This window comes from Wasmannia auropunctata, unplaced genomic scaffold (genome assembly GCF_000956235.1).
Source record: "Wasmannia auropunctata unplaced genomic scaffold, wasmannia.A_1.0 LD336053.1, whole genome shotgun sequence".
Taxonomy (NCBI): Eukaryota; Metazoa; Arthropoda; class Insecta; order Hymenoptera; family Formicidae; genus Wasmannia; species Wasmannia auropunctata.
Genome location: NW_012026837.1, coordinates 4,101,058 through 4,126,158, shown reverse-complemented (window position 1 = coordinate 4,126,158; position 25,101 = coordinate 4,101,058). Strand labels below are relative to the sequence as shown.

The 25,101-nt window shown below is 40.9% G+C and overlaps 2 protein-coding genes and 1 long non-coding RNA gene across 5 annotated transcripts in view; 1 reads left to right on the top strand and 2 right to left on the bottom strand.

The window, feature by feature from the left end:
* Positions 1 to 10,553: 10,553 nt before the first annotated feature.
* LOC105451160 lies at positions 10,554 to 12,525 on the top strand. Of its 3 annotated transcripts, none has more exons than XR_974558.1 (4): positions 10,554 to 10,690; positions 10,759 to 10,873; positions 11,114 to 11,252; positions 12,444 to 12,525. It is a non-coding gene; the product is annotated as an uncharacterized LOC105451160 (long non-coding RNA). The 3 variants fall into 3 exon arrangements; XR_974559.1 differs by having other exon boundaries at positions 11,114 to 11,324; XR_974557.1 differs by lacking the exon at positions 12,444 to 12,525 and having other exon boundaries at positions 11,114 to 11,953.
* Positions 12,021 to 18,012, bottom strand: LOC105451161. Its single transcript, XM_011691439.1, has 14 exons — positions 17,869 to 18,012; positions 17,060 to 17,202; positions 16,779 to 16,952; positions 16,203 to 16,502; positions 15,988 to 16,120; positions 15,695 to 15,867; positions 14,912 to 15,136; positions 14,722 to 14,827; positions 14,403 to 14,660; positions 14,003 to 14,168; positions 13,615 to 13,824; positions 13,343 to 13,485; positions 13,044 to 13,265; positions 12,021 to 12,713 (listed from the first exon to the last, which is right to left on the bottom strand). Exons 1-14 carry the CDS (start codon positions 17,959 to 17,961, stop codon positions 12,345 to 12,347), a joined length of 2,715 nt encoding a protein of 904 aa, XP_011689741.1. The 5' UTR covers positions 17,962 to 18,012; the 3' UTR covers positions 12,021 to 12,344.
* A 4,162-nt stretch (positions 18,013 to 22,174) lies between these two features.
* The window catches only part of LOC105451163, a 102,455-nt gene continuing 99,528 nt past the window's right edge, over positions 22,175 to 25,101 (bottom strand). Inside the window, exons 36-39 of the mRNA XM_011691441.1 lie at positions 24,724 to 24,882; positions 24,428 to 24,562; positions 24,163 to 24,336; positions 22,175 to 23,971 (exon numbers count right to left, since the gene is read on the bottom strand). Of these exons, the coding sequence (XP_011689743.1) occupies positions 24,166 to 24,336; positions 24,428 to 24,562; positions 24,724 to 24,882 (465 nt within the window). The 3' untranslated portion in view covers positions 22,175 to 23,971; positions 24,163 to 24,165. The remainder of the gene's footprint in view (positions 23,972 to 24,162; positions 24,337 to 24,427; positions 24,563 to 24,723; positions 24,883 to 25,101) is intronic.

The following is a 25,101-nucleotide window of genomic DNA, read 5'->3' as shown; positions in this document are numbered from 1 at the left end:
ATAATTTTTTATTGAATCATCAAAATAATTTGTTGGAATGTTAAAACTGATAAGCATTGCTATAAAACGTTTTGATATTCTAGCAATTACTTTGACTTTTGTACAAAATTATTTTGATTATTAAACAAAAATTATTTTCAGATCTGGATTCAGCAAAATTGTTCTTTCCGTGTAAATTTCGAAATTTTTAAGTCTCCACGTCCTGAGCAAAATTACTGTATTATTTCCAGCAAGAAGAGAAATATATCGGTTTACACGAGAGAGGGACGGCGCGGCGTTGCGCTGCATCGGGTGGTAGATATGTTTTTCCGACGTTTGTCGAACCATTCCCTTCTTCTTCCTCCACCCTGTCCCTCGGTATTTTTTACACGGGTTGGCAGTTCATACGCTGTACGTGACATCGCCAGGATATACGTTATCCGGCGTGGCGAGCGAATGTGATAGCGCAGTGAAAAGCTTGCGCGCCTTTTACCGGCCGGTGCGGCGGGCGTGCGAGAAAAAAAGTTTATTATTCGTTTGCGATCCCGGTGACCTCCGGGCTGAATCCAGAGGATGCGCCGCGACTCGCTTACGGAACGAAGCCGAGCGAAAATTCGCAAATGTCGGTGCGTTGACCCAATTGTCGCCGGTCGCCGGTCGATGAAATTCGATTCTACGATCGGCGCGTCGGGCTTTCGCCGCGCGCTGCACTACACGTTCGACGCGCGCTAATCGAATCTAACAATGGCAGCAGAAAATATGGCGATCGTGTAAAACCACCGCTCGCGACAGCATCATGCGGAAGATTGATGGAGTTTCCACATGAATCAATCTCTATTCGAAATCGATCGGCTCGGAAGTATCTGGCCCCGAGATGTGAAGAATAAGATTGGATGTAACGTCGTATGTAACGTCGTGAGTGTCGTAAAAGGAATATGGCAGGGACTATTATCCGCGCGAATCCTCGACATTACGTGTATGAGAGGGAAATAAAATCTCTATTTAAATATATTAGAATGTAGAATATATGTACATTTTTTTATATACATATATTACATACATATAAATCTTTTATATACACGGAGAGATTTTGCTGGAAGGTTTAGAAATTTTGCTGGATACAGATATAAAAATAATTTTATTGAAAATTTGAACTGGCTGCTAAAATATAAAAACGATTTACAACAATGATCGTCATTTTTTAATTTCCAACAGAATTATTTTCGAATCTGTATCTAGCAAAAATTTTTTTATTTTCCAGCAAAATTGTTCTTTCCGTGTACTGCGTATACGGGAGATCTAAAAATTTTGCTGAATACAGATCTGAAAATAATTCTTTCGATCATCAAAATAATTTTATTGGAAAGTCAAACTGATTGCTGGAATATCAAAATGTTTTACAGCAATGCTTATCACTTTTGGGTTACATTATATATAACAATATATTTTTATATATAAAAATATATTCTTTATATATTTTTTTCTTAATTGTGATACATGATCACGTGTACAATACAACTACACGTAAAAAGTCACGTGAGACGTCTCATTGTCTAATGAATCTAATGTGTTTAAATAGATCTCACTTCACGATCACTGCAGAATACGTTGTCGTCTACGGGGAGCTCGTTTCATCGCCATGAAATATTTACGAGGCGCGAACAGGTGTGTGTGCGTATACGCGACGCGACACGCAGCGCGAAATGTGTAACACTCGGATGTGTAACCCAGATGACCATACGTAGAGAGGAGGTGGAGAACAAAGCTTCCGGCGCGCACGGACGTCGTCTATTATTTGCGATATAAAGTGCAACATTATCGAACGGCCGTGTCTGCGGGCCGTGAATCCATTCGCCGGGGTTTCTCCCCGTATATTTCAGTGTATTTTTCTTCCACCGTGTCGGAGGGCCGCGCGCCTGTTCCCTTCCGCACATCCCCCCTCGTCGAACAAATGGCCGCGATATACGTGGCTTCTGTAAATATAGAGGCGTACGGCGTGGATTTCGAGCGAGGATACGAGCGATCGTTGCACATCCCGGAATTATGATCGATATTTGCCTGATATATGTCTGGACCATAAATGTCTTACATGCGCGAGCATAAAAAAGAGAGAGAGAAAGAGACGATTGTATGGACGTTGTAAGTCTGTCGCGTCTATGTCGCTGTGAAACGAGATTGATACTTTTGTGTACGCGGGCCAAATTTGATACCGCTCGACCAAGATCGAAAATTTCGATTGGCGAATTTTGCATTTACTGCATTTGCTTAAACTGGGATAAAATTTTAAACGTCACAATACGTGACGGTAAATCGTTATTTTAAGTGCTTTTGCTGACCTGGCCGACAGTTGAAATTTTTAACGGACAGTTCTCGTTTTCTGAGCACGATGGTATATATATATATATATATATATATATATATATATATATATGTATATATGGTTCTTGTACCTCTTTTATTCCGGCTATAAATTTTTGACGGGAGATTCCGCGCGTTCACGAGTCCTGCTGCGCTCCGCTGCGATCCGCGACACGCGTGACAACTTCGCACGAAAGTAAAGCAAGTTCTGCCTGATTCATTTTTCATTAGATATGTCGAGTTCACTTTGGAACTACTGTCCCGGAGGTAAATGATATACTGGTTACAGAGCATACGTTATACAGGGCGCGATTATTAAATTCTGACCGACGCGGCAGCGGCAGCGGCGCGCAAGAGTCACGAAATCCTGAAATTTCTGTTTTGTAATAATCTGCTCTCCGCGCCGGGGCGGGTTTTAACACCGGTGGCGGTAGTACATTAACGTCAAGCGCATATCTGATAGCTGGGATTATATGACAAGTATTTTGATTTTCCACGTGAACGCATTAACACTGACACGTGTAACGTATATTCGTTGTATATTCCGTAGATAAAATATCCTGTGCGAGAGACGTTTCACGCCGCCGTAGATGTATCCAATGTCGCGACATTTCGCCGATTCGATATTTATTCTGACTTATGATTCATGAGTAACGTTTGAAGACACGCGAAATCGCGTCACGAATCAATAAACTGGGTTAGAGCTACACGTATCTTGCTACGGATAGTGCAATTTTGAATGCCAATATTCGAAGGATAATTTTCGGATGATTACGTTGTTCATGAACCGAGCAATCGATGCACGTTAATGTGGCAATATGATCAGACTATATCTATAATTTTTCTGATACTCTCTAAATTTTTTGGAGTGACTTTTCACTCTTTTGGAGTGAATCGCACTTCAAAAGATTGAAAATACTGCCACTCGACCACTTGAGTGACAGAATTTTCATTCTTTTGAAGTGCGATTCACTCCAGAAAATTTAGAGAGTAATTAAGCAACACATAATAATTTACGAAACGATGAAAGGATCTGAGAAACATCGACCAGATAAATATCAAGAATATTACAGATATTTTAAATATTCAATTTTTAATTTTTTACTTCTTTTTAAGGAACACAAAGCTTTTAAAAATGCAAACGTTACGTGAGCTTGTAGAAAATGGTATTTCTGCTACATTAAATGTATATATGTATATCTATAAAATAAATGTACTTATATCTGATGTTACTAAAAATATAATAAATTCTATTTGAAGATTATAAATAATATATGTTGTCGAAACATATATTACTTACCAGGATTTTAATACGACTATCGCGTATTCCGAGGCTCAAGGATACTCGCAATAATCACGTTAGCCTGAGCCAATATTTGCTTCATGATCATAACAAATGCATGAATGCGCGACTGATTCGAATCTCGATAAATCCTCTGTGCCATTTCCCCCCTTTCTTTTTCGTTATCAAAGTGTTATTACCCGTCGGATAAATCGATTGGACTGGCGCGCCAGTCCAAAATTATCAACCATCAAACAAGAAATTAGCGCGACATTCTATCCGCGTCTCGATCGGTGAGTAATTTACAAAAATTTATCGTGTCGTTCGTCACTGATGTGTAATTAAAAAAAAAAACAAATTTTTTGTCCGTCTACCGACGATTTACTCGCGTTTTGTTTATGTCCACCATGGATCACCGTCAATGATGAGCGTTGCGTACTCACTTATGCGAATCTCCGGCTGGTATCGGACACGCTCTCACGGCGTGAATATCCACGGGCGTTCACCAACTGATCAATGAATCAGATCGGTTGCGTTATCGATCAAATCGTCGAGCCGTCTCCACTACGCTCTCGCGCGTGACTCAAAAGTGCGCGTTGCGATCCGATCCGATCCGAACCGATCGTGAGAGGATCGCCAGGCCGCGCTACGTTTTACTGCCTCACATTTACTACTACGCGGGACTAGCACATACTGGCTGACGGTCGGCCTGGCCGAGAGAGAAGAAGGCCTTCTCTTTCTCTTTTCTCTCTCTCGCGCGCTCTCTTTCTCTCTCTCTCTTTCGCGAGGTTTCCACCATAAAAGCCCGAACTGGAGTTTCCCCTTCCCGCCCCGCGCGCGAGCGCGCGACAATTCAGTAGAAGAAAGTAGGCTTCGCCTGACCCTTCTTATTCCGTGAATCGACTTCACTATTACTCGCGCCGACGAAAAAAAAACCCCGCCGAAGACGGCGGTGCGAGCCGACGATGCTTTCCACCTCGTGGAAAGTTACGCGTGATGTTAAACCGCGCGCCGGGAAACGCGCGTCCACGCGTGCGTTACGGCGGAACCATTTAAATTTAAACATCCGCGCCGCGCTGAACGGGCTCACGAATTCTTCCCCCGATAACGAGAGCCTCACACAGCCTCGCGCAGCCTCGTTAATTCGTGGCAATTAATGGTAACGAATTCCGCGGTGTACCACATTTTTGCTGTACGGATTAAGGAATGCTGATTTCGTTCGGTGAACATTGCGATCTCGATTTTTCGTGTTCAGTTTCTTTCGGCGCGTTACAGCGTTCAACGGGATGTCGAGAGAAAGCAAAATTTTTCGAGAAGACGCGACACGTTCGTTACTTTTTATAATCAAGTTTTTCCGGACCTTTTTGTCCCTTTTATTCAATTATATTTGTTTCTCTTATATTTCTGTGTTTTTACTTTAATATAGGAAGAGTTATATTAACGCGGTAATACGGACGATTTTCTCAATTAGCGGTGCACTCTGTCTCTTATATATCTCGTATTTTGTCGCGAGAAACAAATTTATCGTCATGCTAATACCGCTCAGGCATCCTCCAAATTAACGACAAAGTTGTGAAACTGCATATAGGTATAAACGTATCGGATTTGCCGAAGTTGCTGTCGTTACACGCTCTGCACCGGCTACAGTTATTTTGATATAATTCCGCAAAGCGGAAGGGACATTGAATATTCCGCAGAAATTTCAGCAAGATAACTCCGAGAGTCAGCTGGATCGCGGTTAATTTACCTCCTTTACCATTTGCAAGACTCCGCGTGACCGTGTAACGGCACGCGAGAAATTTTCAACTCTGCGAATTAGTTTGAATCTTGCATCAAAGAGATTCCCCCCCTTTCTTGCAACGTACGTCACGTCAGCCTCTCAGCGAATCCTCCATTCTCCCGAAAACGATAAAAGCGCAGGGAGAGATCGTAGGGAATATCATCGGGAAATAAACGTGCGTAATAAAAAAAAAGAAAGAGCGCAATAAAAAAAAGGGAGAGGCGGATCTCCGCGCGCGTTACTGCGAAAGTTCGATTCTCTCTCGCGAGTGGCGATCCTTCGAATGTGACAGGATAATTATCGTAAATCCTCTCCGCGCGAGGTGGACGCGCGCGGTGGAAACTGCCGCGCGCGGGAAGTCGTATAGCGAAGACCCCCGCGTAGCGTCGTAAACCGCTTCGTAACGGCTTGCGCGAGCGTGTCGCAAGGATGGTGGATAAGGAAGAAACGGCGCGGGGCAAAACTCGGCGTACTCGACAAACGGTCATGTAACCAACGTACGGCTATACGTATATATACACGTATTGTTTAGCGGCGTATACACCATCGGCTTTTGAGCAATAGGCGGTAGGTTAATTAGCGTGGTCCCCCGTGAAATTCGTGTAATAAGCAGGCTCGTTCTTGTTCGTGCGTGAAGCGATGAGGCAACGGAAGATGGATATCGTATACAGGCGAGCCTGGGAGATCCCGCGTTTTCCCGCGGATCCAGAAGCGTTCATTAATATTCGGCGTCGTTGGCGCAATCGCGAGGAGCCGCCTAAATGCATCCGCAATTTCATATGTAAAGTTAAAAGACTGCAATTGTATACACCCGAAATAAACAATCTTAGAATAAGTTAATCTCCGAATAATATTTCTTCATAAAAAGCACGAAAGGACAATATCCTCTATTTATATCTTTGACATCGTGGACGCTGTTGCGAACTGACATCCCGATGACGTTTCCCCGATATTATTGATTTTATAAAGGTCTTTTTTTTACGAAAAAGGAATTCTCGCGATTTACAGTGTATCTTTTCATCTTAAATTTTTTTTTATTCACTATAACGAGATGAAATTGAAGAAAATGCGAACTTTTGGAGGCAACGCAGACGGAGTCCCGTGACTTCTAATGCTCATCTTAATTGTAATTGTACAAAATTAAGCGTACAAATTATGCGCGTTCTCCGAGAGAACGTCTCTCTCTCTCTCTCGCGTAATTTACTCGTTCCTTCTCAAAAGAGTAATAACGTAAAAGCGCTCCTCGTCTTGAACGTCGCGTACACAGCCGCAAATGGCAGGCACTTTATAATCATTAGCGTGAAATTCGATTCTCCGCCGAGTGACGACGCCGATAGCCGGGAGAGCGCTGCATCTACGATCTCCGTCCTGCGAGCGAGAGGACGGATGTCGTACGGTAGGGAGAGTAAGGACAGATTGCATTAGACCGGAGGGACGAGGGGGGAGGGGAAGGGAGGTAGAGATGCGAAAAGGGGGGCACACACACGCCGTGTGTTATGACATAATTGCTTAAGAAAGTTCGGAATGCGCGCACATAGACACGTGCAGGCAGACAGACGGACGGACAGACAGCAGGCACACGCGCACACGTGTGATGTGGAAGTAGTCCGTGCCCCGTTACGTTCGTTTCGCAAAACTTGCCGCGCTATAATCGACATCTGCCCCTCTTCCTGCTCCCTCTCGCACACAGGAGGATGTGTGTAATTGTATCGTGCCCCGAGGCACCAGAACGTCGGCCACCTCGTCCTCCGCATTTTTACAACGCCGGCGACCTTCCCCTACTTCGCGAGCGCAGCCAAGCGATTTCCCGCTGTCTTTCCGCTGTCCCGCAGGAAACGGCGGTACGTTTCCGAAACTTTATATACAAATCGAAAAATTGAAAGAGAAAAGAATATATTGCAAACGCTCCGTGTAACGTCGAGATTTTTTTTTCACGAAAAACACGCAGATCCGACAAGATCGATGGCGTTTCGCGCTAGTCGTTGTCCGCGAAAATAAAAGAGACGAGCACGTTTTCCTTTTGTACCTTTTTTTTTACGGAATAAATACAGATGTTAGCTTTCTCTAAGATTTTTACTTCCGGTGCGTGGAATCATTTCCATGTCGAGTCTTCAATTGCCGACGAGGATATAATGAGACTTAAAGACTCGGCGCGCGAGATTTTACAGTTTCCGTAATTCTCCTTTTCCCCGCGTCATGATTGCCATTAGTGAACGCATCATTTAAGACCCATACAGCTATTCCCCGGAGAAAATGTGATACGAATTACGTTTGTATCGCGGAAAAAAGAATCACTCAACGTCAAAAAAAAAAAACAGAAAAAGAAAACTGGCGCGATATCTTCATACGGGAATATTCTGCTGCCGCGCTTTACAGCCGCAACGCTGGAATTATAACTCCTAGCGTTAATATCTCTCATCGGGTTTCATCCACTCTATCCAATCTCGTCTCGCGTTGGGCAACGCCGACGTACACGATTATCCGGTAAAACGCGTTCATTTTCGTTTCCGGTTCAAGGCGACCGGTCTCTCGCGCGCGGCACGCGTGAAACGGGGCTTGCAGTGGGAAAGGGCAAAACCGAACCGGCCCCGCCGAACTATCACTAGTACCACTGTATTCCACGGGCCGTTGCTCCTCGTAACCGCGTGTCCCGATCACCGCCCACCCCGCCCGCGCCCCGGCCGGCCGTCATAACCGCGCACCGCGCCGGTTTCGTGCCGCCAAAGTGCCGCGGCCGCGGTGCGAAATAATTAAGCATCGGCTTATTACAGTGTTACGGTGTCGGTCCGTTCCGGCGCGATTCCGCTCGCGGTTCGCCGTAAATCAGCTTATCCCGTTCGAGTGCGCCGCGATTTTCACTTGGAGTGTATTACGGATTATGAGTCGATTTCATGTCACGATCGTCGGCCGACCGGAGAGGGAGGGGGGGGGGAGAAAAAAAGTAAAAGAAATAATCGCGCAATAATTCACGCCGTGGTTTCGCGCGCGCGCGCCCACGAATGAAAACCGAATTCACCGCCGTATATTTTTATAGTCTCGACTTAGCACTTTTTTTATAGCCTTCTATTACTTTTGAATCGCCTGCCTCAAGGACGTATCGGATGGGATACGGTTGAAATGTAGGTCGATATTTTGAGCCGCGAACGATTTCAATCGGTTTACCTTTTATCGCGGCACGATTCAGATTATTTACGCGAGAAGTTCAATTATTTATCTGAAATTTAATTCGACACTCGATTTAGATTAAATCGGAGAGGCAAATTGTAGTATTAATGCAGGTGTATACATATACTTGTTCGAAGTATATCTTTTACAAATTGATGTCAGCAATGTAACGTCACGGATATATCGAATTGATTCTCAACGTTCAATTTATCGCGTCTTGAAACTAGTCTTACTTAGCTGAGTTTCTCGGCAGAAGCGCTATAAATACGGGTTCTTACATTCACGTTGAAGCAAGTTAGAGTTAGCTTTTACACCATTTACCTAACGGATACTGCATACTAACTCATTTCAGAGTCTTGCTCATTTTATCGACGTTAAATAAATTAAACATCTTCGGGTCAAGGAAGATAATGAATTCTCTAATGAGAACGCAAAGAGGACAACACCGTCTATCTGCTTGCTTAAATGTCGTAATTAAATCTTGTAGAAGGTACGCTATTCTAAAACTAGACGCGCAGCTGCATGGTCGAGATGCGCGCGCGAGATTATATTACAGTGAAAAAATAGATGTGGAAATCGGAACGACATATAAGCCGGAAAATAATTATGCTAATTACTCGGTGGAAGCAGTTAACTGTCATTTATGCAACTCTTCACAATTTCAAAAAGAAAAACGCATTTTAATTGTAAACGAGAAATTGTCCAGTCGCCGCGGCGACGAAAAGCGCTCGTGAAATGTAACACGTTATAGGATACAACGAGTTTCGAGTTAACTGTAGCGAATATCCGCGAAAAACATGCCACTTTGCAGTAAAAGCTGGAATGTCCAGCGCGTCGATTATCGCGACAAATTGACACCGACTAGTGCTTCGGACATTCGGACACGCCATGCTTTCCGCCTTTCTCTCTTGATATCCGATTGTCAAAGCGTGGTCAGTGAAACTTTTAGAATCAAGTTTAATATTTCCAAAGCTCGAGCTCCTCTTTCTCTAGCGTGAGAAAGTTCGCGCTTTACGAAAAAAATTGAGCGTACATAAATGCATGATTTTTTGCCCCGAGAAACGATTATTAAAACGCGAGAAAGCAAATTCAGATTTCAAGATTACGTAATATTAAATTGATTCTCATGATCCATTTATAAAACCGCGTCAAAATTAATTTTAGCCTGAATTTGTCAAAAGAAATGTAATTACGAGTATGAATCTGCAGTGGCCGATTTTCGTGTCGACGGTCTTATATTTAAAACCGTTTTAAGTACCGTATTAAGATGTCATGAGCCAACCGCCGTATTCGTATCTCAAGACATTACTTAAAATGATCTTAAAATAAAAACGACCTACAAATATCGACCTGTAATTTTCCCATAAAAAAAAATATTGCCGCTATTAAGTCGTGCAAATTCTGATTGTGCAAGATTAAAGTCTTTTGTTTTGCAGCCGCTCTTCTTAAGCAAAACTTCTGCAGGGAAACTTGATTAAATTGTATATTATGAACTGAAGTTTCACATGCCAGGGTTTTACCGCGTTTTCTTAAGATCTTAGTTAAATTAGTTATTTAATAATACTCCTATTGTGTGCACTGCTATACGCAGATAAAGAACATACAAAGATTTATTCTATTGTCCACGTTTTGAAGTTTTTAAATAAAGAAACGTTTGCCTTAAATGAAAGCAAAAGATCTCAAGTTCATTATTTTCGTGAAGATTCCTCGTATCTTCTTTTCAACTCTAACAAAGGAGTAGAAAGTAAAATGATCTATTTTGAACACGCAATAGTGCACGAAAGAAATACTCTTAAACACTCATTTCTATTTACTTATTTACCGAATGCGTGAAAAGTAGGTAAACGCCGCGTAATGAAATATTCCGACGAGTTAACGGTTGTCTCTTACGATCCATTGGGTCTGAAAATTTCTTATTTTCCAACAAGAAACTCGGCATAGAGAACAAACCATCCGAGCGCCATCCCCGTCTATTGATCGATCACCGGCTTCGTTCGCAACATGGCACCGGGGGTGATATTCGCGTGCTCTCAGTCCGATCCTCCGTCGTTTCCAAGAAAGAACCAGAATTTCTTGCAAAGATCTTTATATTCCTCGAGCATCCGTGCGAGGAGACCATCAAGAGTGTAAGTCGGCCATATAGTTAATCGGATTTCTTCTTAACGAGTAATACGTGTTGAACGCGTTGACGTAGGTTATGGGAAACACTCTCACCCGAGGGCTTTACGATGCTAAGGGCAGCAGCATTGACGTTAATCCGGCTCGAGAGCTCCAATTTTTGAGATAGCCAGTTTAAGAACTATTTCAAGGTTCGTCTTTACACGAGAATTATCCTATTACTTAATTTAAGTATGAAATTTATTTTGTGACAAAATAATCGACGCTATAATAACTTATTGCACATTTATAGAGATAGAGTAGAAAAGCGATTTATTTCTAGTATTATTGTGAAATTCCTTTTCGTTTACAAATTTATTTAACTGAGGTAGTTTCAAGTTAATTGTACGTCCTGTAATTGTAGTTACGATAATTGGTAAATACTGCCGTAGGAGCTTCTCCTCAGACAATTCCACCTTGCGAGGAGGACGGTCTCTGCAAAATGCGAGAGCGACGGCGTTACCAAAACACGATGCAGCTGTGAAATGCTCGTCGCTATTCTGTTACAGGGAGATCTATTTATTCGATCAGGTGCGGTATATACGGAACGCCAATTCCGTTAATTGCGTTCGTGGACTATGTCGCTCTCTAATACTATATCTCGTACGTACTCGATATACTATTCGGTATCATTCGTGCGGATGATACGATGACGCATGACAAACGTGTAGTTGAAGTAGGGTGAGATCGACGTGAGATTAAATGCCTTCAAGGATTGCTTCGTGCTACCGAAACCGTAGACCGCGGAAATAAGGAGGAGCGAGAAGAGGTGCATGGAATACAAAACTTTTTAATCGCGAACGATTAATGACTTGGGCAAGTCGTCAATGTTCTCTCTGGGCTGATGATCGTCGTGCGGCAAGGAATATGCGCCGCAATAATAATTTATCACTTTAAGCTTCTTACTTTAGACTTCGCTACCTCGGAAGAGTTAAACTGATGATGTGGCATGACGGCTGCATGATATGAATAATGGAATGTGTGTAAAAGCATAAAAATTGAAATGAAGATGCGTATCATAAAAATAAGTTAAAAAAAAATAATGCATATCATGCGGTTCCATATGGAGTTAAAGAAAGCACGAGCCGAGGAATTAGATATCCGAGAGGAATCTTTTGCTATTTTTCTACGTGTTATCTACGACGTTAATAATGACACCGTACAAAATAATCAATGAATTGTTATTTTATTGAAAGAAAATATTTTTCGAACAATATAAAATTTTTATAAAATTTTTTATTGTTATTTTTATAAAATTACCTTACTATATGCTGTATACGTTATTCAAATAACGCATTTTTGTGTACAGCGAACGAAAAATAATATTTTAATATTGCTGTACACATTTGATGTTATAATACAACTTTCTCTCAAAATGAACACAAAGTTACCAAATTCTTATAGAGATTAAGTATGTCTATTTTAATAGAAAACTTGATATTCCAGACGTAAATCCGGTTTCACAACTTTTTCCTTACAATACTACATGTATGGTGACATATGTAATGTGATATGAACTGTAAATGTTATTTTTTAGTCGAATTATGACAGCTGAAACAAAAATATAAAATATAAGACAACAGATATTTTAATTAAGATATTAATCTTACAGTATAAATTATTTTAGAATAGTCTAAAAATAATATAACTTACCGCCCTTTGTAATTTAAGATAAACGTCTTTCAGTTTTTCCTTTTTAAGAACTATTAAATATTCTTTCAGCTTTTCTAAAGCTTCATCAAGGGGTGACTTAAAATGTAGTACAACACCATCAAATTTGTCGCCGTATGTTTGGTAATAATGAAGCCATGTAAGTATAAATTCGTCGAAATGACGCGGCAAACGTTTCAGGTTTAGGCCTTTGATATGATTATAAGTACTCATTGTAGTACAAATATAAGGCATTATAGCGGCTGCTTTAGTGTTACAAAAATGTAGTAGAGTAACTAAACTTTGATATACGATCTTTTCGATATGCGATATCGGGTGCATCTGTAAAAAGTTAATAATTAGATATTGTTAACTAAACGAAAGGAATATATAATGTGTCTGGCTCTCACTTTAAAATCACAACAAAGACGAATAATGTTAAGCCGTACATATTAATTAATTAGTATCTTAGTTAATTTTAGTATGCCTAACTATTAATATTTCTAATAATTACTACCCTATTTAATTTTAGTATTCTTATTTATTAATATTTCTAATAACTAATTTTATAATAATCCAAATTATTAAAACAAACAGTAGACGAAATCTTTTGATACAACAGAAATGATATGTTTATGCTTCTCTATTCTAAGGATTTTTTATGTAACTGACCTGCGCGTGAATGAGGTAGAGAATTTCATAAAGATTAATCAGATATACATTATGGGTTTCGGTCGTGATATTTTGTAAAACGACGGCTGAGCCGTCATCATTTGGTGTTAAAAGTTCGTATATAAGTTGCATTGCGTTCTCTGTGCAGTTCTGTGATGATAATCTGGCGTATGTTAACAGCTCACACAAATTTTGTACACTGATCGTCAATGGCTTTTCGCACTGAGAAACAAATTTGTCATAAAATTCTCAACAATTTCATTTAAATTTTTACATGCGCAATTCATCATTATACGCACCTTTACTGATGACTTTTTTTGACAACAAATGACAAAACTAAGCAGTTTTATACAAATGGTGGATAATTCTGATCTTTCTTTTGAAAATCCATTCCTATATAACCATCTCAGCAGCCGATAGTTCTCTACGTACATTTCAAGGACTGTAATTGAAATACTCTCTATTAAAACACATTTTGTCAGAAACGTAGGTACATCCGTATAATTTTATCGGAATGATTATTTCTTTTTATGAATATTCGTACTTTTATTCTATACTTTTATTATACTACCTTCGAATGAGTTGCGCGACACAGTGACATTTAACAAAGTATACGCTTGCGTTACAACTAAAGTTATGAATTTTAATTTTGTATTCCTCTTTAATATAATCTTGATAATATTATCGGCGCAACGTATTATGTACTGTAACGGTGTCGTGGACGGCGGGATGATACTAGCCAACTCCAGAGCCGTCTCTACGTGCGTGACTCGAGGCACGACTGCAAACGCAAATTTGACAAAAACCTTTAATCGAAATACTAGATAAAATTATAATATTAATTTTAAATGTAAAAATTGTAAGTAATAATATATGTAAATTTCTAAAAATTTAATAGAATAGCTTAGAATGTTTTTTGTGATATTTCTTGGAAGGTGCATTGAATTATTTCAACAAACTAGCATTCGGTTGATACGATGAGAGTATATCAGGTAATGTTTGCCACACAATATCCACGAATTGGTCCATGAATTGTCTATCGTCTTGAATAATTTGCACAAAATGTTGAAGCCCTTTCAGGGCAACGTTGATAATGCAGTCAGAATAACCAGGTTGTATTAGATCCTATTTGCAAACAAATAAAAATTATTATTTGTTCTCCTTAAATTAAAACCCCCTTTTTGATCAAGCTGACAATTACTACAACTTACGTAACTTACTGTAGCATTTAAAATTATACTAAAAATACTCAAAAAAACACGCTCGCGAAGACGTATTGTTAATAATACTAATAATTTTATATCTCCTCTCTTTCTCTCTTTTCTTCTGATGTAAAAAAAAAACAGATATTCTGCTTACCAGTAAATGTTGACCAACTTTGGTATAATTGAACGATAATGGCTTGATATCACCGTCGGACTCTATCAGCCATAAATTTAATACTCGTTTTAGTAAGTCTTGTAAGATGTACGGACATGTAAGACAAAAACGTAAAAGATCGGTATGATGAGTATAAAATTCGCTGATTTCTGAATGCTGCAATATGCTCGTCATTCGATCGACCGCGTTTTCGTAACGACATATTGAATCGGGACGCGGATGAGATAGAGACGTTACCTGCGAAATCGAACGCAATCAGTGCATAGCGCAAACAAGTACGAGATAAATATGTACTCACGGCAAATAGCAGCCACAGAGGTTTTAAAATCAGGACTGAGATCGGAGTAGATGTTGGAAGTTTTATGACTCTAGCGGTTAAAAATTCCAATGATAGCATGTCGTTTCTGAAGAGCGATATATAAATTGTAATATCTGAATGAAAACCAACGATAATACAGAAGTACTATACTAGTATTTTTTTTTCATACTTCTCTTGGGTGCCAAGAAAATGATAATACAGCAGAATTATTAGAGCTGATCCGTCTTTTTTACGTGCTGCTGCATCGTTCCATTTTGTCGAATCTGTTGGTAGCGCGAGAAGACCTTCATATAAAATATCCGCAAACTCGGCCGTATCTATGGAGAATGCCGTTTTGCCAAGAATACTCAAGATTCTTGACAGTAATCTGCAGGTGCTCCTTTGTAAGGTCGCTCTGCAATGTGAAACGTTACTTCGCGATTTGTGTTGTTGTTTAGTAGTTTCGGGTGGTTTGTACATCTTTGAAGTATGAGATTCAAAGTAATATTTCAGCAATAATATTTAACACATCCAATTTATTCTGTAACGATTTATATTCGGAGCGCTACGAGTAGCGTATGAAACGCGAATGAATGGATCTCTTTATATTAGATTTTCAAATTGCAAAATTCTGAAGAATGATATTTAAAAAAATGACATAAAAATTAAGGGAACTACAATTTTCAAAGCATTAAAATTATCTCCAAAGAGATGATAAAGGAATTCGTAGCAACTTTAATACGTATAAAAATTAAATTAGAAATCAATAATTGAAAAATTATTTTCTTTAATATATAAAAGTTTGAAAGATATCTAAAGAAAGATTTCTAAAGTATTTAGATCTTTAGGATGTATTTGCGAGCTTATTTTTATTACTGTACGCGCGTGTATATATATATCTGTGCAATTGCGTTTGGCAATTGCAATAATATAATTGATATACAAGGCATTAGAAACGGATGATGCAACTTACGGAAATTGCGCTCTCAAATATAAGAGGCGCTTCAGATAACCATCTGCAGCCAAGAGTTTAGACAAATTGTCCTTATTGCAATTTTTTTCTAGCTGATACAAGTATTCGAGACAGATGACGAAACTTCTACAAAATCCGAGTTCTATTAAATCTGAATGAACCAAGTCTTTGTCCTGTCAAAAAAAATATATTCATCAAAATAATGCTTATAATTTATTCCACTCATTCATGCGATGATTCTTATTAGTATAGATTTATATTTGTTGATGTTATATTTCCTAACGTGAACCTACTTTTAGATATGGCAACACTAAGTTCATCATCGTATAATTCACGCAAATTTCCAGATCGTTTTTCTTCTCGTAAATCTTAAGATCGGTCTCCGTTCGCATCTTTTCCCTGGAATCTTGCATGAAGATGCAGAATCTGCGGAAACGAATTTTGTTTGTAAAAGAAATGGTTTCGATATCGCGCGACGCTGAGAGAAATAAATTGACAGATATTCAACCGTGAGCTGCTGGCGCAGGTGCTGCATAATGCATTAGCAGCAAGTACAATCGTTTCGTCGTCATTGCCGTGTTTCAAAATTTTTGTCATTGACTTTAATATGTCGTGACAGACATCGATAATGATCTCGGCATCGATATTTTCATCAAAGTTCTGTTTCTGCAGGACGACATTAAACATCGTGGCGACCGAAAATTTCAGCTTGTTCTTCTGCAAATCCTCGATATTCACATTCCTCGTGAGCAGTACAATTTGTTCGAAAATACAGTCCGTATCGAAGATCGCATATAATTTTAGCGATCTAAAAATCATTATGATACATGCTTCAATTTTACTACGCGTAATAATTATGATTACTTTAATAAAGCTATTCACAATTAGTTAATTCAAAATCATCGATTTTAACGAATATCACATGCAAATATAATTATACAATATGTTAATTATTATAATATAATTTATAATATATTGTATCAATTAATGTAATACACTATTGTCTATTTAATTATATATAAATAATAATACTGAAGAAATTCCGTTGCGTTTTACAGTAAATGATGATGACAAAAATATATACCTAACAAGTATGTTAGATATGCTCTCTAGGAGTTTCTGGAACAGCCTTATGTCTTTCAGTGACTTATTTACGAAATAACTAAGCCGACATAATGTTTGTATAACTTGTATAGCCGTTTGATTTTCATAAAATATTTTATGGGCGCTGATAATCTCCAAGCATTCGAGAATGATTCTGCAAATAAAATTGGCATTTTTGGGGAAGAATCGCATGGAGACGTAAGAAAATTTGAATTTGACAAATATGCAAATATCTTAGCGTGAGAGAAAGGAATTGCGTACTTCACGAAATCTTCATCCGACGTTTGGATGACATCGCACATTGTATGTATAATATCGAATGTAATCAGTTTTTCAATTACGATGTTTCGTTCGGATTCTTCCAGTTGCTCCAAGAACTGTAGCAGCTTCTCGGCGATTGTGGTCTAATTTTAACAGAAGAGAATCGAAGAGAAAACGAAATTATAATTGCAGAACTTATATATATTAACGAACGAAGAGCTGTCGATGGCGAGCGTAGATCGGGCCGATCTGTTCTCATTTTCACTTCTTTCCGCTCTATTTCCGATCGATCGTCCTCGATTCGTGCGTTACGCGTTTGCGTTACAGGTGATGAATACCGCAGTAATTTCGCTGAGCTCATACCAAATGCGTGCGATCCGTAGTCGTAACGATCGCATCTCATGCTCGTTCGCGAATTAATGAAACGCGATATTCGGGTGCGGGATCCCTTTTCGCGTGCGTTCGCGGGGATGCATCGGCGATTAAACTCTCGGCGTAATTACATCTCGATTGAGAAGAAAGTTATATACTTTATTAGTTATACTTTATCAAGAAAAAGAGTAAGAGTGAAAACGACGGCGAAATGTTGCCGCGCGTATCCCATTTTTATTGAAATTGGAGGTAATTTTCCAGAAAAAAGAATATCACTATTATGTATAAAATATTTAATAATATTTTTTTCGATATTTGAGATTTTATAGTTTGGAAATAAAAAAATTTGCTCTCGACAGCGTGAACGTAGAATGGAGGATCGGGCGCCGCGTAAAAACGCACGGTGTACAATCGCGAATATAGAGTTCCCCTTATACCTGCGTGTATTCCGACATTAATCGCGTCTTCACGTACGGCAGCAGAATATTTATATCCTTCGTAGACCAATTAAACATCGAGAATGGGTCCATTGTGCTGAGCTGATTATCTTCTACGCAGCAAAGAAATTGCACGCGATTGTCGCAATGCGGCATCTAACGGACGTTGTGCATCGGTTGCGCATTCGGACGGTTAAATTCAGCGGCTAACTTCTCGACGTTGAAAGATTGTAATATGGCGGACAGCGCTTGGACGCTCGAGTGTGAATTCAATCTCTCGCGGACGTTTGTCGTAATATTACATCCTATAACACGATGTCGGGATATGAGAGAATTGGGACACGCGTCTCTTTTTTAACTTCGTATTTGAATACATTCTCGTGAACCCGCGGGAACAACCGATCCGCGCAGTCATTTGAGTTTTGGAACGCACGGAGCCTGACCTCGATATCAGTGCGGACGCTCACATACATCCATACATCACGCATACGCCCATCAGGTACACGGTTTTTTTTTTGTGAACGCGATGACGCAACGAATAGCCGAAGAAAAGTAAAAGCGAAATGTAACATTAGAGGAGAATAAGACTAAAAAGAGAAAACGTATACGCAATATAATATCAATTGATTTGCGTTGAGGTTTATAGATATATATTTTTTCCAAGTAAAAAATGTATTTGAATATAATAAAATATAATATAATATTCTTTAATATATTGAAATTTAAAATATGATATAATATGATTTTATATACATACAAATGATATTATTTTTAGATTGAATTTTATTTTTAATATTGTTAAATGAAAATTAAGCGAAAAACAGTTACAGAATACACAGTCAAGTTTCAGGTTAACTTTGTCACATCCGCGTAAAGCGTGTCACTTTGAAGTAAAAGCTGAACGCACCAATGACTACGACAGACAAATTGACGTCAACTCGCGCGTCGAATGACCGCGCGCACGGCGGCTTTTCGCCTTTCTCTCTTGACATCCGATTGTCAAAGCGATCAGCGAAACTTTCAGGGTCAAGTTCGATTTCCGAAGCGCTCGCACGCTCGCTCGCCCGCTCGCTCCGCGCGCGAGCTCTTCTTGCTGGCGCGTGGAATTTCACGCTTCACGAAAGAATCGAACGAGCCCGCGTCGCTCCATTTCGCGCCTCGGGAGAGACCGCGCGCGGCCGCGGACGACCGCAGAGATTTTTCTTGTCCTTCCCAATTCGTACTTCACGCACCAGATAGCGGTCGCCGCACGATTAATTTTCTCCCCGTGATATATTTAGGCAAAAGTTACACAGGAAACTTTCATAACTCCCGTTATTGTGAAATTAAGATGTTTCACAAGTGTATAACACTCTCCGTAGATTATTACCGATTCGCCGCGAAAACGTGTAACATAAAATCGCCTCGCTTTCGCGGCCCGCGTGAGTGAAATCGTTTTCGCGTGCGAGGACAATCAGGATCCGATCTTTAACGAGCGTGCGCGATTACACGCCGTCTGGGCGCAGCGTGTAATCGCGTGTGTATTAATTAGTAAACACGTCTCCACGCGGCGCGTTCGAGCGTTGAGACGCCACGCGCGACGCCGCGCCGCGTGCGACGTATGTACGCGCAGCGGGGATCTATTTCACCGTCGTGTTCACTCTTCTTATTTCAAGAACGTCTTCTAAGTGGACCGAAGAAACCGTTTATCCACGGCGGAAGTGGGTCATGAGCGCGCGATAATGCACAATTAATTACTCGAAAAAAAAAGAAGCGTAATGGTACATAGGCACCGTCGAGATTTCGCGTCGCTCGCGAAACACATAAATCGGCGTCCCGCCGCGTCATCGGATCGATATTCGATCTCGAAATGAAATGCATTCAGAAACGCGCGCGCCGAGAAATGAAATTTATTCCAAAGCAATTCTCAAAGCGAAAAGTGAGTTTTCCGTGAGTTGGTCGCGCGATTGTCCGCTCTCGACTGTGCTACATCGAAACAAAATTTCTGCAAGCGAAGTGGAAATATTGCGAAAAATGTAGATTTTCAATTGTTTTTTTTTTTTAAACAGATGCTAAGAGAAACGTAGGAATTATTTGTTGCAAAACACGTTTCCAACCACGATATCTGGAAGTATTGAAAATATTTAAGAATAATTTTTTATTGCACGATTTGCATACAACTTACGATATAGGCAGGTATACTTTTTAAAGAAGGATCTTACTGTGGCAAAAAAGTATCTTTTTTTTTATGTTATGAAAATTGTAATAGGAGACGAGTGCTTTACTTACCTCAATATGCCGCCGTCATTGATTAGTAAGACAATAGATAAAAGGTAAAAGTGGTGTAATGAGATTACTTATGCAACAATAACAAACATCGTTTACTACAACGTTGCAATTAATGCTTTTAATAGATCTCCCGTCTCTCTTTCACTTTCTCCTTTCCGGTTTGTCCTTACTCTATAATAATAATCAATTTCTTTCTTACTCTCGGTAGTGCCGCGCTACGATGACCGCATGACTTGTAATAATCATGATAACAATAATCAGGACAATAATCGTGAGTCGTTGATTGTAAAATGGCACCGGATTTTCTAATTTACCTAAAATACATGACGAGAGAGCTACACGAGACATCTTTTTCTCTTTTATCATCCTCTCGTCCGTTTCACTTTCTCGCGAGAATGCCCTGCAGCCGGCCGGCCCGGATTCGATCGCGACGGGACGATCGTCCGCGGGCCGGCCCCTCGAGCCATTTTACAATCGCCCCGCTCGTGTGTGCAATAACGCTATCAATAATCGTACATACAATAAATGCACATGTGAACAGAACTGTAACTATGGAGGATACGCAATGTCGAGATAATAGAGCCACGTGTATCCGCGAGTCGAAACCGCCTCCGAAGTCGCGCCTCCACGCGAGAAATTACGTGACGCGGAGGGTAGTTCGAGGGTAAATTCGATTTAACGTGAAAAATCACGAAACGCGAGACACGACCTTCCGACGCAAACGACAGCGAAATTGGAGTTGCTGGATGGAACTGCTGTTCGCCCCGAACGACGCCGTTGCGATCATTATCTCCCGCCAATTGCGGAAACAACCGGCGATCGTCGGTGCACTTCCAAAGCGGCCGTCGAGTCGCGGGAGCCTCTCGTGATGTAATCCTACGCCGGGAAATGAATATCTCGCGCGCGCTGACAATTCGATTTCGAACGTTCGTTCGTAACCGCGGGACGCGACTTCGAACTCGGTGACGCGAAATACGGGACCAGCGATTCTCGCGATGGATTATTCGCCTCCGTTCCTCCGCACAGCTAACGCTAGACGCATTTATTTATTCTATGCCTCAGGTAAAATTTTCTAAGAACGCGCCGACAGCCTCGAACGACTGTCGAGTGCCGAAATATTTTCGTAACATCGTAGAAACGCGATGGTTATCGTCGTCGATATTTTAATCGATTTCAATGGAATTTTAAGAAGCGGTGTTAAGTTAGAGATATGAAGAGACGTGCACTTTGAACGAATATGATTCTAAGCTATAATAAACATACAACGTACAACGCGATACAGTAAGAAATGTAAATTGACAGGTCGTGCGATAGAAATGAGAGGGAAATAAATTAGGTGAAAAATAAAGAGCATTTTTGCATTAAAAATTAAAGCATATCGGATATAAAACTGGAAAAAAAACGTAAAGGAACAGTTTTGCACGTTCGTGTAAATTAATGCGGATAAATTTGAGGTGTAAACTGCATCAATGTATCTTCTCATAATTCTTTCACAATCAAATCTCTTTCATCGATAATTATTATTATCAATCGATAACGATAGATTATTGATTGATAACAATTATTATTTTGAACACAGTTTTGCTTTTTTTCGACTTTCAACGCCTCTCGGCTGTTCGTCAGGTTCGCTCTGTTTCTCCGCTGTCCAAACTTTAGTACGCGATAACGCATCGTACGATATACACAATAATTAATTCTTTATACAACTCGTCGTAATATACTATATAATATATAATAATAATGATCGTACAACTAACAGTTTTAATGACATTACTCTTCGGGACGTCGGATCCGAGGCGGGATCCGACGTCCTTATAAACGCTTCGCTACGAATAAACTATACGAGATTCAAATGCGAAACGTTCTTTAAGAACGTGCAACCACTCACGCGATGACAGATATGAGCGACTCGTTAAATTAAAACATGTTCCGCGACTCCTATTGTATAGATTCTGTACTTATATTTATTTATATATTTAATTATATATATATATAATTTTATATATATATATATATATATAATTTCTCTTTGTATTTATTTTTTTGTTTTCTCTCTTTCTGAAAATCTCTAAGCTATGTGTTGTAAGGACTAGTTTACACGATAGGATTTAATTTAACTATATGTGTACTTGACAAGCCAGTCTAGCTTTTCGACGCGTCGCCTGCCGTGCGCTCGACGGCGGTCAAGAGCATACAGGGAAACGATTGAACACTCGGGATGATATTATCCGCCGTCCGCTGGGGAACAAACCCTCGCGACTGTTGCACGGCGAGATCTCGGCGCGCCGGGCGATGATCTCGAGCGCGCGTCTCCAAGCACTTACAGCTAAAAAATGATCCTCTCGATCGACGTTTCGACATTCAACGCGACCGCTCCCCGTGTTCGTCGGTCTACGCTCGAAGGTGGATGTGTATGTGTGTGTACGTATGTGCCTCCCCTTGTCTCTCACCTCTAATGTTCTTTAGGCGATCTACACCGATTGCTATGCCGACGTACGAGCCACTTCGAAACGATATATCCGTAATTCTCGCTGTAATTACATAATTCCGGCTTTGATTTGTAGATTAACCTCGGCGTTTCGTAAAATTCTACTTACGAATTTTACCAAACTGGTGTATGTCTTATTTTACGCGAGCTTGGACATGAGAAAGACTTTTCACAACGATTGATGTGTTGATATGAGCGCCAATCAAAGTCGCGGGACACGTGCGCGTTTTTTTTTGTTTCGACGTGGCTCGTACATCGTCCCGTGTGTGCTTCTTATCAATTAATTAATAATATTAAAAATACAATATGCGACAGTATAATAACGCTACGGCAACGGCGGCGGGAGCGGCCGCGACGCGAGCGAGAGCGATAATTAAGGCGGGAAACGCCGGAACGTCGATCTCGGGGCTTGGACTAGAGTCTTATCGTAAAAAGAAAGGGAAAAGAGGGAAAATACTTCGCCGTATTGAGAAAACGCGCGCTACAATCGGTCCTACTTATCTCTCTGCCTGCCTTAAAGTGTATATGCACGCGAGAATGCGGTACGAAATGTATAAGCGGATTCGACTTTGTAGTATCGGGGATATACAGAGGGAACGGCGTAATCCGAAGAGAACGGACCAGATCTGAACGATCCCGCGGCTCCCCCTCTCCTCCCCCCTCCCTTCGCGAGCCTTGATTGCAGACTCGTGAGTTATTATCGATTTATCTGCATTACGACTTCCTATATCCGCCGAACGAGACGAATTCCCGTTATTGAACTCTCGCCTCGACAATAATACGTATTATCTCGCTATATAATTACAATAACGTGTGTGTGAGTGTATGTATATAAGATACTTCGTATCGGCTACTTGCACGAGCGCGAGCCTCGGCAGACGGAATTGTTTGACGGACTCGATCGACGGCCGATCGACGGGATTTCACTCGACTTGATACACCCTCTACAAGCTGGTTACAAAAATTCTCTCCTCCGCCGGTCCTTGGATTCGGACTGATGTGATACGTTTGTGAGTCATCGCGCTCTTTCTCTCTCTTTCTCTCTCGTGCTCCGTCTCTTCTTCGGTCTACTTCTCCCTCTCTCTCTCTCTTTCTTTGTCTCACGTCTCGTGTCGCACGCGAGTCCGCGAGCTCGAACGGCAAGATCGATTGGCGACGCTGGCGTGTAACTAAATAGAGCGAGCCGCGCGATTCTGCTGCACGCGGCTCTCGTAACAAAGGTACTCTTATACGGTCTATCTCGAGACGTTATTTTACCTATGTATGTATATCACACTAGAATCCACGGTGTCTGCAGGCGCTTCTTCGCACGTCGGGACACACGCTGAGAATTCCGCCCGCAGAACCCTGAAAGATAATTCGAGAGATATATACGCTAACGCTAATGGAGTGCCGATTCGCGCTACGATTACGGGTCCACACTCGTTCAAGTCAGATAAATAAGGCGATCCCCCTCGGATACGCTTTTTAAACAGTCCTCGTATATTTCTCACTTAACGTTTCGGATGGGATCGCGTAGCCTGGCACGTCGGTCTTACCTGTCATTGTTTGGCGGAATGGTACCTAGCTAGCTTCATTTGCAGCGGATTAGATATCTTCATGTGAAAGGCGATGTCGTCCAGGGAGGCGTCGCGTACGTCCAGTCCGCCGATCGCCACGAGCTGATCACCCTTGCAGATCTTGCCGGTTTCGATAGCCTGACCGCCCGCTGTCTGTAGACGTTATAGAATTCGGTAGGCCGCGATCGTTAAAACACGTCGACGCAGAGGTACTACGTCGTAGAATTTGGAGAATCGGACTCACCAGCTCCTTCACGTACACCCCCTTGTTGCTCCAGAACGCGGCGAAACAGAGACCAGCTCCTTTGCCGCTCTTCTTCTGTATCTCGACCTCGTATTCCTCGGCTGGTTTCTCGTGGCGCAACACCGTCATCGTGATCTGTAAAACGAGAACGACGAAAAGTCGCGTCAGAAAAATGTTATATGTGACAGTTGTGTAGCGCCGCTTATATACAACTCGTATCCACAAGGCTGTATATCTTCTTCCCGTTCTATTAAAACGGGGACGATTATTTAATAGAGTATACAAATGCCACGTACACTCCCAGCAGCTTGCTTCAGGACCGTCTCGCGAGCTTTGTCGTACTCTATCTCCGCGAAGCTTTCGTTGCCTATGCTGAGAATCTGATCGCCTCGTTGCAACCGACCGTCCTTCCCAGCCGCCCCCTCGGGAGATACGTCCAGAACGAACACCCCGTTCTAGAAAAAGGGTCATTTCTCAAGAGTGCATACATTAACATAGATAATGATTTAATATTAAATTAATTATTAATATTTTTGAAATTAGGTGGCATCGGTATATATATCTCTACGTAACTTGTGATATTCGAAAATTATCTTCTTGACGCATCAGTTATTTATGTTTTTCTCTTCTCTTACATGCGTTATATCGCATGCTATCGTATTCTCTAATAAAAT

Excerpts from the sequence above, each read along its gene's own strand:
- LOC105451161 (XM_011691439.1), bottom strand. The coding sequence starts at position 17,961 with ATGGACCCATTCTCGATGTTTAATTGGTCTACGAAGGATATAAATATT. Across the intron at positions 14,661-14,721 it reads CTCTGTGGCTGCTATTTGCC|GTAACGTCTCTATCTCATCC; the intron begins GTGAGTACATAT and ends TCGATTTCGCAG. Across the intron at positions 13,825-14,002 it reads ATCGTATCAACCGAATGCTA|TCGTGCCTCGAGTCACGCAC; the intron begins GTTTGTTGAAAT and ends TTGCGTTTGCAG.